This window comes from Coptis chinensis, chromosome 5 (genome assembly GCF_015680905.1).
Source record: "Coptis chinensis isolate HL-2020 chromosome 5, ASM1568090v1, whole genome shotgun sequence".
Lineage (NCBI taxonomy): Eukaryota > Viridiplantae > Streptophyta > Magnoliopsida > Ranunculales > Ranunculaceae > Coptis > Coptis chinensis.
The window spans coordinates 60,427,203-60,439,496 of NC_141460.1; the positions used below are offsets into that span (position 1 = coordinate 60,427,203).

Below are 12,294 nucleotides of genomic sequence, written 5' to 3' on the forward strand. Positions count from 1 at the left end.
TAGAGTGGAAAGGAAATTACGATGACTCTACGATAATCGAAATCAAGCTTTCATCAAGGCTTCTCAACCCCCTCAATGGAGGTTTAGCCGAGAATCATCACGCTATCATTCCCAATGGAATTCAGACAAGACATGATATAAAGATTGAAACTTTGCTTGTTTAAACCCAATTCAAAACTACTAATGCAATAATTGAATTAAACTAATAATGACAATTACTTGAATCTACGAATTGAAACTAAACAATTAATGGAAATAAAACTAACTTATGGAGAAAACTATTTTATTAATCTAATGAATAATAAAACAATGATTCAAATACTAAATTAATAATCTAACTAATCTAAGTCTAGCTATCTACGTAATAAGGGAAATTAGATCTACACAATTGTAAATGACAAGAATCGAAATTGACAAACTAGCTAATTTATTAATCAAACTAATTAAGAATAATGATTCTACGAGTTTAATCTAAAACAAAAATTGAATTTAAACTAAACTTAATTTTATTACATGAAAACTAGATCTATAATTATCTATATTTTTAGGTCTAACTAGCTACCTTTATTTTCTAACCTAACTATCTACCATTAACAAAGAGTTAACCTTTGGTTTTTATACTTTCAGATCCAAAAATCGTGCATGGGCTTGGAGCCATGTTTTGGGCCAGAGAATCAGGCCTAAAACCCAATTCTTTCAGTCCAAAAAGGTATCTTCAGCTGCAATTGGCTTCAACAGACTTTTTGTCCACTTCTGCTCCTCTGATTGGATCAAGGCTTAGACCATTGGAAAGCTCTTTCCGATCCGGTCGTTTTGACATAAGGTAGGCCCCATTCTGAGGTATGAGTCCAAAGATACGGCCTTCGGAAGTTCTGCTGACTTGTGTGCTGTTTCTGCCCGCGTCGACTTTTCAGCTTTTGACCGGGCTTTAGAAAGGCTTTGTCTTCTTAAATCTTGGCCTTTAATCACGGAACTCCTTAGTAACCGACTTTTGCTCCTTTATCTCGCTAAAGTGGCACATTTCTGCACATAATGGACTTTGAAGCCTGAAATGCATAAAAACACGTAATCAGTGTTAACTCTTAATTATTACTCACATAATTGGTCTAATAGTATGACTGTTACAAGGTTAAAACTACAGTTTTGGGCTCTTATCATCGAGTTTTCAGGCAACTTCAAACTAAATTTGCCGCTTCGTTACCAGTCCGATTTTTGCAAATGAGATATGGAAATGATCAGGAGAGAATTTCCAATCCAATGATCTATAAAACACTCTATTCTGACCATGGATGACATATAAGAAGATTGAAAATGCATAGAAGTGAGTGCGTGACGTAAGTTATGCGAACGAATGAACTCTAATTCCATAGATAAAGTCTACCCGAATCGAAATACAATTAACCGGTTAAAGCAACACAAATGGAAAGTTGAACAATCCAGTACATAAACGAACACCCCACCCCCAAATAATTTTTTGGCAACGAAGTTTAGAAAATTTGTTTTAAAAGCGGGTCTTTTAAAGTCAGATTCCCGAGACTTCTTAAATTACTATTTTTATGATTATAACAATTTTTTTATTTTTTATGAATAAGGTTTAATATAAGAAAAACAATAAAGCAATAAATGAACAATTTACACCATAGAAGGACATGACTCAAAATTTGAGAAAACATGCAAGAGTGGAAAACGTGAATTATGTTTAACGTGGACTTAGAATTTGGTACTTACAGCCACACACTCCATAACAAGGGCCCGATAATCTGAATGGTGTACTTACCAATATATGGAAATGAAAGGAAGTACACCAAACAACAAAATGATCCGTTTATAGTCAGATACTCAAGACTTTAACAAATAACTGGACAGATATATACCCTTCAGTTTTTCATATATCAATAGTCTAAAGAGTTGGGGGTCTTTTCATAAATAAATAACATGGAATGCACCCCCAAACAGAATCAAGCCCCAAGATTCTCTACAACACAACTTATTGAAATGAAAGCAAAATCTGATGGATCTAGAATGTAACCGCGAATGCACCTTTTTTTCACCTTTGAATGAGAGGGTGTCCAAGTGAATAATCGTGAGAAAATGGATGTTTGTGGAAGATATAGTGGATATGGATGAATTTTAGACGTAAGGAATGGAAGGAATGAGAATGTAGGTTTGGCACAAAACTCATTCATGATGTAGGTGGGAACTGTCTCAATTCTAAAAATGAAGGTGTCAAGTGCGTTTCCCTTTGGAATTATTTCTGTATTAAGAGGATTTAGAAAATCATAAAGTACAGGAGAAACAAAAGGGTCAAGCGCAAACTCCAGGTTCCTTTGAAAGGGTGGAAGGTGGGTAATATTGGTGAGGGAAGATGAATGAGTGTGAGCTAGAGCTCTCAGGTCTAGATCATTGGAAGCCTTGAGATATGCCAGACATTCCTCAATAGGTGGGTCAAAAGAATCACTGGGATAGAGGGTGAAAAATTCATCTTCCGTCATAGCGTCAAGGGATAAATGGATGTTGGCAGGGTGGGTCTCTCGAGGTGGCAGGGAAGAGTTGCAAAAGAGTTGAAGGAAATCTTCCTCAATTTCCTCTACGTCCAAGGAGTATTTGTCAAAGTTGGAACTTCCAAAGGAAAGGAATTTGTGCATCTGGTCATTCAGAAACGTGGTTTTGAAATAATCATGAGCTAAGCTCTCGATCATGCTAACCTCTCCATCGATATTTGTATAAGGCAACTGTTTGATCATCTTCAAAACGTTAACCACAACGGAAAGATGGCCAAAAGACAAGGACATCAAACCATCGCAGCAGTTTATAAGCGCGTTGGCAGTTGCCAAGAAAGGGCGTCCTAAAATGATCGGAATAGAATCGTTAGCGACTTCTGTATCGAGGATAACAAAATCCACATGATAGTAGAAATCCTGAACTTTAACCAGCACGTTTTCCACTACACTCTTAGGATACTTGATAGACCTATCAGCTAGTTGCAACGTCATTGTTGTAGGTTGCATTTCCTGTAGACCTAATTGTTTATATAAATAATAAGGGAACAAGTTAACACTCGCCCCGAGGTCTAATAAAGCAGTGCTCGTGTAAGTATCCCCTAAGGTGCATTGTACAGTAGGACGGCCAGGGTCCTTGTACTTAACGATTCCATTGTGTTCCGTTAAAGTTGGAGATTGTTCTGTTAAAAAGGCGTCTTTAGGAATCTTTGTCATACGCCTAGTAATGCACAACTTTTTAAGAAACTTAGCATGGTGAGGTAACTTTTTAATCGCTTCAAGGAAAGGTAAGTTTATCGTTAGATTTTAAAAAATTTCCCTAATCTCGTCAAAATTTGTATCCTTGTTTAATGATAAAAGATAAATTGGCATAGTTTACCTACGAAATGAACGATGAACTCCAAACGTAAGTAAACTAAAACTATTTACGTGTCTATATTTATCAAAATTTCTACTCTCAAATCTATCGAAATAGAGTGGAGTAACAAATTCGTTCCACTCCTAGTGCTCTAGCATGGAATATTTTCTAATCTAATTAGTCGGTCTTAAGTCTAATAAGAGTTTTACGAGGGGGATTTATACTACGATGCAACTACCCACAAGTTACAAACTATAATTGATTCAACTACGGAAATACTACGTTGATTCTATAATAAGGAATTAGGGGGGATTGATTCCACCTTAACTCAACTTAACTCACTAACGATTTAATCGTCAGTAATCCGAATTGAATCGCCACGCTTGAGAACAATTGGTTCTTCCTAATCCCTAATTACACATGACATTTCTACCATTTCATAACTAGCATGTGAACGATTAAACCCATTCTCATGGCGAATTAATCGTTTCTAGAGTGGAATAGAAATTACGACGACTCTACGATAATCGGAATCAAGCTTTCATCAAGGCTTCTCAACCCCCTCTAATGGAGGTGTTTGGGTATGAATTCACCCAGACACACTATTAAATCTGCAAGGGGAGATGTTGTATCAAGAAAGAGACTGTGCCTTAATGGCTGCCTACGTATCCGAATATGTATCCAGAATCAAGTCTCTAAAAAAACGTAGTTCTTTGTTAAGTGAAGAGTCCTATTTATAGAAATAGAAAATAAGAGTCTTGATAGCACAAGGACTTTTACTAGATAGGACTGGTTAACTGAACATGTGACCGGTTCAGGTGACTGATTGGGCCATCCCGATGTCTACTTCACACGTGAGCCGTCCAAGTGGCTAACTAAAACTGTGAGCCGTCCAGGTGGCTAAGTGGACATGTGAGCCGTCCAAGTGGCTAACTAGAACTATGAGCCGTCCAAGTGGCTAAGTGGACATGTGAGCCGTCCAAGTGGCTAAGTGGACATGTGAGCCATCCAGGTGGCTAACTAGAACTATGAGCCGTCTAGGTGGCTAAGTGGACATGTGAGCCGTCCAAGTGGCTAACTAGAACTATGAGCCGTCTAGGTGGCTAAGTGGACATGTGAGCCGTCCAAGTGGCTAAGTGGACATGTGAGCCGTCCAAGTGGTTAAGTGGACATGTGAGCCGTCCAGGTAGCCAAGGATCGGTCACTTAGACTTAATATAAAGACTAAGTCCCTAATGAGTTTGTTAGCCAGGGTATGAATGTGGAGGTACGTACATTGCCCCCTCTTTGCCATATGGAATTGATTGGATGTGGCAAAGAAAAAAATAGGGGAAAAAAATAAAAAAATAAAAAAATAAAAATAAATAAATAAAATAAAAAAAAATAAAAAAAAAAAAAAAAAAATAAAAATAAAAATAAAAAATAAAAAATAAAAAATCGTCTCTTCTGTTGATGATATTGTTTGAGAGATTGATATGAATAAGCCAATTAACTTGGATATTCCACTGATCATGTATTGAAAAAGTCTAAGACGTCATTTAGCGTATATCCAATTGAGCGTAATGCGAAAATGGAATCTTATCACCGATTTGTTTAAATCAAGAAATAAAATAACGTAATGCTCATATAACTTTTATAATTGACTAAAGCATAAACATTAAAATGTTAACCTGTTTATGGCGTTAATTGTATATCTTTTGGTTATAGACCAAATTTCATGGCTTGAATGTATACAATCTGTTACTGCAATTACCGATTCCATGATATGAATGTGTAAAGTTTGGTATTGTAATCTCAAACTTCATGACTTTGAATGCATAGAGTTTGGTATCGCGAACACAAACTTCATGACTTTGAATGCACAGAGTTTGGTATTGCAAACACAAACTCCATGTCTTGGGATGCACAAAGTTTGGTATCGCAAACGCAAACTCCATGACTTTGAATGCACAGAGTTTGGTATCGCAACCTCAAACTCCATGACTTTGAATGCACAGAGTTTGGTATTGCAAATGCAAACTCTGATAATAAAAAAAAATAGTAATAATATATACCCCGAAGTGTAAGCGGTAATTGAAATAAATGCTAACAAATGAACTTTTATTAATCATTGATATGTTGAGCAAACATGAAAAGATGTACGATGACATTTTCCAATGAACCATGAAAACTAGAAAACGAAACAATTAATTTATTGATATGATAAGTACCAAACAAAACCTAACGATAAAAACGCCTAAGATGGAGTGCATTCCATGGTTTTGGGAAAGGTGTTCCCGAAATGGTGCGAAGGAAATATGATCCTTTCGAGGCAGGATGATCAACCACAAACGGTCCTTCCCAATTTTCACATAGCTTCCCCATGTCGATGATTTTAGGTTTTCTGCATAACACCCAATCTCCTTCCTGGAAAACTTTTAGGCAAAGTTTCTTGTCATACTGTCTTTTCATTGAAGCCTGGTAGTGGAGTAGACGAGCTATACTTTCTTCGTGAATTTCATCTAAATTAGCTTTAGAGTGAGCCACCATTTCGTCATTACAACCAGCTTTAATTGCAGCGGTGCGAGTCGTTTCAGCAAATATTTCAGTAGGTAAGATTGCGTCCGCACCATAAGCCAAGTTAAATGGGGACAAACCGGTTGAGCGTTTTGGGGTGGTTCTGTATGCCCAAAGCACGGCTGGTAGTTCTCTTGTCCATTTCCCCTTAGCTTGTTCTAGACGACGTTTAAGGATAGCTAGGATAGACTTGTTTGTTGCTTCAGCTTGTCCGTTAGCTTGAGGATGATATGGAGCAGAAAAATTATGCTGGATATGGAGATTGGCACAGAAATTGTGTATTTCGGTTGCATCGAACTGCTTGCCATTATCAGATATTAACTCAGCAGGGATGCCAAAACGACAAACTATATCTTTCCACAAAAAGCGCTTGACATCGGAAGCTTGAATATGCACTAAAGGTTGTACTTCCACCCATTTAGTAAAGTAATCAGAAAGCAACCAAGCAAAGAAACACATTTCACGGAGCTCTAGGGAAAGGGCCGATGATGTCTAAACCCCACTTTGCAAATGGCCATGGAGAAAAAATTGGATGTAATTCTGTGGCAGGTAGGATGCCTATGTTGTAGTGCTTCTGACAAGGAACGCATGTCTGAGAAATATGTTTGGCATCTAGCTGCATATGAGGCCACCAATATCCCTGTGTCATTGCTTTATGAGCTAAATTTCGACCAGCGGCGTGGTTGCCACAAATGCCTGCATGAATTTCTTGCAACACAAGTAGACCTTCGGTTTTGGTGAGGCATCTGAGCATGGGAGACAAGGGATGTCCTTTTCTATACAATTGTAGAACACCATTTGACGAAGAAACTATTACAAATTTCCAAGCGTCTCGCTTGACCGTTTCAGCGAGTTTGGGGTTTGAAGGGATGATGTCGTTGCTCAGAAAGGTAATTAATGGGGTTCGCCAGTCTTCAGTTGGTGCTTCTAACATAGGTAGATTAAAGACGTGTGGCTCCTCTGTTGATTTGTCGACATTCTGGTCACCTTGAACAATTTCTGTGTCACCTTCAGTACACATTCCTCCATCTGGCAAGGAGTCAATGTTTAATTTGTTAGGCAACAAAACGTCATCATTGTCATACTTTCTTTTTCTGGTGTTCACAACATGAATACTTGAAGGTGATGGCTCTGAAGAAGCAGTGAAAAAACAGCACGCGTTAATGTATATGTCAGTGAGCTGCTCAACTGACAAGTCAATACTTGGGTCTTGCTGGAAGTCAATGCTGACGTTTCTTGGTCCATCAATAGCGACTGCTGCAGAGAGATATGCTAAGGCGTCTGCATGTCTTATGTCGTTTCGAGGTCTTTGAATGATTGAAATGTCATCAAATTGACGAGCAAGCCTATGGATTAAGTCTAGATATGCTGCCATCTTATCATCCCGTGCTTCAAAAGAGCCTTCAAATTGACTTGCTACTAATCGAGTGTCGTAAAACCCGAAGCTTTGAACGTTAAATTCTAAAGCGGTACGCATGGCATAAAGGACTGCTTCATATTCTGCTACATTGTTAGATGCTTTGAAACCGAAACGATCTGACCGCTCAATTACTGAATCATCAGGATTAATAAAAACACACCCAAGCCCGGATCCAAACTTGTTATGTGAACCGTCTGTGTAGACTATCCAGACGTCTGAAGACGGGGTAATAGATGTGGATGATACCTGCTTGCCCCCAATTGTTGCCTCATCAACGGATGGGCTTCCGTCTTGATTATTTTCAGGGACCATATCATCGATTGGAAAATCCGACATCAAAGATGCAAGAACATGACCTTTTTCCGAAGTGCGCGGTTCGAAAGTAATGCTATATGCACTCAAGTAACTTTCCCATTCAGCCAGTCTACTCAACTCTTGTGCGTTATGGAGCACTTTGCGAATAGGGTACTCAGTGTATACCTTGACCAATCGTCCTTGAAAGTATGGCTTAAGGCGTCTTGCAGAGTGAACCAAAGCGAGAGCAATTTTCTCAATTCTTGAATATCTAGTTTCCGCCCCCGTTAGAGTTTTGCTAATGAAAAAAATTGGACGCCCATCTTCGCCATCAACAATAAAACGGCACTTACCGCCGTGTCTGTGGCAGCCAAGTAAATTCCTACAGGTTCCCCTGTAGCTGGACTAGCCAGAATGGGAGGTGAAATCAGATATTTTTTAATTGACTAAAAGGCATTTTCACACTCATCATTCCATACTGCTAAGTCTTTTAACGTCTGAAAGAAAGGGCGACATTTATCAGAATATTTGGAGATGAAACGATTTATTGCTGCCAGGCGCCCCATGAGTTGTTGTATCTCCTTCTTTTTGTTTGGTGATGGCATATCGAGGATTGCTCTGATTTGTTCAGGATTTGCTTCAATGCCTCTGCGAGTCATCATGTAACCCAAGAACTTCCCTGAGATCAAGCCAAAAGAGCATTTTGAAGGATTGAGCCGCATATTAAACTTTTCCACTCTTGTGAATACTTCTTGTAAATTTACCAGATGATCACTACTGATTTTGGATTTAACAACCATGTCGTCAATGTATGCTTCCATAATCTTGCCTAGCATGTCTCCAAATATAGTATTGATCATTTGCTGGTAAGTGGCGCCAGCATTCTTCAACCCGAAAGGCATCACTTGATAGCAAAAAATACCTCGATCAGTTATGAATGATGTTAATTCCTGATCTTCAGCAGACAACGGGATCTGATAGTATCCTGAAGAAGCGTCCATAAATGATAAGTGTGGAAATCCGGATGTGGCATCAACAAGTTATGATATCCGCGGAAGAGGGAATGGATGTATGGGGAATGCTTTGTTAAGATTGGTGAATTCGATGCATACTCTCATCTTGCCATTCTTTTTCGGCACTGCTACCACGTTGGACAACCATCTAGGGTATGAAACTGGGCGAATAAAATTGACAGAGAGTAAACGATCAATCTCTTCTTTAACCTTTAGCTTTCTATCAGGAGCCATGCGCCCGGGCTTTTTGTCGCATACGGGCTTAACACTTGTATCAATGTCAAGCTTGTGACAGGCAACATTTGGGTGTATTCCTGGCATTTGCTCCAAAGACCAAGCAAAAATGCTCTTGTTTTTTCTGAGTAGAGTAACCATTTCCCTTTGTTCATTTTCTGATAGCTCGGCTGATATGAAGGTTGTTTCTTTGCTAGATTCTCCAATTTGAACTTCTAAGAGGCGGTCTATAGTCGGTGGTCTTTCACTTGATGATATGGTGGAATAGTTTATTTGTGGTGCGGATTGTGCTTGAATGACTTCTTGTGAATTGCTTAAAATTGTGTTTCCATGCATATCAGATTGACGGTAATCATCTAATATTCTTTCGTGACAACGGCTAGAAGCCATCTGATCTCCTCGTATTTTGCAAATTTTGTCTAGAGATGGAAATTTCACTGCTTGGTGGAGGGTAGAGACAACAGCACCCATACAGTGGAGCCAATCCCTACCTAAAATTGCATTGTAGGAAGATTTGTAGTTCATTAAAAGAAAATCAATGTTGACCGCCTTATCCATGAGTTTGACTGGTAAAGAAACTCTTCCGACCGGAGTTGCTGCTGTTCCATCAAAACCGATTATCGGGTTGTTATCTGTGACAATCAAATTTTCTAAGAGTTTCATGTCATTATAACAACCTGAAAAAATTACACTAGCAGAACTTCCAGTGTCTATCATGACACGCTCTACTCGCCATAGACCAATGTAAGCTGTGATAACGACTGCATCGTAATGAGGGTGATGAATGCCAATTAGGTCTCTGTCAGTAAAACATAGTGGGCTTGGTTCGATGGTTTCTATGCGAGTTCCTTCAATAAAATCGAAGCTATTTATGTGATATAGCTCACGTAAAAATCCCAACTTTTCTCTTTGCTCACATTTTTGTTTTGTGCGTGACACGTCGTTGATTCTGGTGTGACCAGCTTTGATGACGTTGTAACTTGAGATTGACAAATTCTGTTGAGCACTTTTAGTGCTTAAGAATTCCTCTAGCTGTCCCTTCTCTACTAGCTTTTGTATCTTTCCTCGTAAGGATCTGCATTGTTCAGTTTCGTGACCAAAGTCATTGTGGAAAAGACACCATAGATTTTTATCACGCGTAGACTTTGTACCTTCGGGTAAAGGCATTGGAGGGAAAAGCAGATTGCGACTTTTAATCTTCTCATAGATTGAGGCATATTTGGCATTCAGTGGAGTGAGCTTCATCTCTTCTCGAAAATTGTTTGTCTTTTTAAGATCCTGCTTCGGTTGTTGAGTTTCCATTGTGCTTTGTTTCTGCTTGCTTTTGATATCTGTAGATTCTTTTCCTCTAAAATCTTTATCCCTTGAAGCTCGTGCTGCCGCATCTATTTCAACATTGATGAATTGTAGCGTTCGTGTGAACAAGTCAGATTTAAATCGGGGAGGATCTCTTACCAAATGAGTTATATATTCCGTTAGTATCAAAGCGGAGAGCTTCTTTGAATGCATGAATGATCATCATTCTTGGCACATCCGTGACCCCCGCTTGGATTTGGCGAAATCGGACAACGAATTTTGCAAGTGTTTCATCTTTCTGTTGTTTTATGTTTAGCAAGATATTGACATCTTTGGGCCGAGTCCAATTATGTTGAAATCGATCCGTGAACTGATCTGCTAACTCCTGAAAAGATTCGATAGATCTAGCTGGAACTTCCGATAGCCATCGCAAAGCTTCCCCTTTTAGGGTTGCCGGAAAAAGTTTGCATAAGAGAGCGTCATCCTTACGCCAAAGAACTAGCCTGCTTTTGAACTCCATAACATGGTTGTTTGGATCGCCTTCTGTTTCATCGTACTTAGGCAATTCTAGCTGTTTGAAACCTTCCTGATGTTCTGCATTTTGTATACGCCAGGAAAAACGTCCAACGATGTCTTCATTTACGGCTAAGTCTTTCCAATGTTTTTCCTTTAGATCAGTATTATTCATTGCCTTTTTAACGATGTCTTTAATCTGCTGCTCAGTATATGTTATTCCTTCATTTGTTTGGCGACGGACGACTTGTGGTTGAACTTCTTGACCTTGTGTCATATGCGTCTGCCCCCAGTTGTTGCCCATATCTGGAAACCTTGGGTGCTCTGGACTGCGATACCTATGACGGAAGTTTGAAATGTCTCGGTAATCGGAGAGTAATCTATATGATGAGTGTTATCTCTATGTCGGTCTTCCAGTTGTCTTCTACACCGATTCCTTTCGTTCAAGTCGAGTCTTAGGTCATGATTCAGATCTTGCTTGAGGTCACAGCTCGAATGCCCCAAGTGAGTTCTAATGTTAGGTGGTATCCTCCGATCTGACCGCCGTAATGTGCTGCTATCCTGGCTTACGAGGTTTGTATTACCTCGGTAGTATGGCTGGTGGCTTGTTCGGTGTGAATCAGACTCACTTGGGGAGATGCGACGACTAGTATGTGACCTGTGATGTTGTCTATCACGCCTGCTATTACGACCGTTGACATCAGGATTCCTCAATCGCCTTAATAAATTGGTTGAAATATGTCGTGGCCTGGATTGATTTGGACGATTTTCAGGGACATCATCAGTGGTTCGGAATCTTTCGCTATTGCTTTGCAAGCGGTGGAATACACTGCGGTTTTCTCCAGATCTTGGGATTCTTGATGGAATAGATGAAGCAGTATCATTGTTGTCTATCTGTACTTGCTTCCCTTCATCTATTTGCTTCTGCAAGTCCGCATTATGCTCCTTTTCCCTTCTAAGTTTGTTACGCAGAGCTTCCAGAGTCATTTCTTCATCACCTGTGTCGTTATCATTTGGATCTGCAACCATATTTGCATCTGCATCTGGATCTGTATCTGGATCTGCATCTGGTGAATTAGTATCATTAGGAGGAGAAGATACTGGAGCATGTGACCTTGGAAATTTAGATCTGCGCTATTTTGGTACTGGAAGCAACAAAGGTGGAGCTTGTTGGTTTGATGCAACTTGATCGACACGAACTTCAGCATTTTGTTGATTGTTTCCCTCTGATGGTTGTGCTCTTGCCTGCTTGTTCGCTAGAGATCTTGTTATAGTAGCCATTAACAAAGATTGAGAGAGATACGTGGAAGAGAGAACATTAACAAGAACCGCAGATGGCGCCAATTATGTTTGGGTATGAATTCACCCAGACACACTATTAAATCTGCAAGGGGAGATGTTGTATCAAGAATGAGACTGTGCCTTAATGGCTGCCTACGTATCCAGAATATGTATCCAGAATCAAGTCTCTAAAAAATGTAGTTCTTTGTTAAGTGAAGAGTCCTATTTATAGAAATAGAAAATAAGAGTCCTGATAGCACAAGGACTCTTACTAGATAGGACTGGTTAACTGAACATGTGACCGGCTCAGGTGACTGACTGGGCCGTCCCG

General features: G+C 39.4%; 1 protein-coding gene across 1 annotated transcript; it reads right to left on the reverse strand.

The window, feature by feature from the left end:
- Nucleotides 1-8,072: 8,072 nt before the first annotated feature.
- Nucleotides 8,073-10,959, reverse strand: LOC147498191 (uncharacterized). Its single transcript, XM_086563170.1, has 3 exons — nucleotides 10,329-10,959; nucleotides 8,739-10,258; nucleotides 8,073-8,600 (listed from the first exon to the last, which is right to left on the reverse strand). The coding sequence occupies exons 1-3, from the start codon at nucleotides 10,957-10,959 to the stop codon at nucleotides 8,073-8,075; spliced, it is 2,679 nt and encodes an 892-aa protein (XP_086419296.1).
- Nucleotides 10,960-12,294: the final 1,335 nt, after the last annotated feature.

Excerpts from the sequence above, each read along its gene's own strand:
- LOC147498191 (XM_086563170.1), bottom strand. The coding sequence starts at position 10,959 with ATGACACAAGGTCAAGAAGTTCAACCACAAGTCGTCCGTCGCCAAACA. Across the intron at positions 10,259-10,328 it reads CGGAATATATAACTCATTTG|ATGCGGCAGCACGAGCTTCA; the intron begins GTAAGAGATCCT and ends ATGTTGAAATAG. Across the intron at positions 8,601-8,738 it reads AAAAGAATGGCAAGATGAGA|ATCCCGTTGTCTGCTGAAGA; the intron begins GTATGCATCGAA and ends GGATACTATCAG.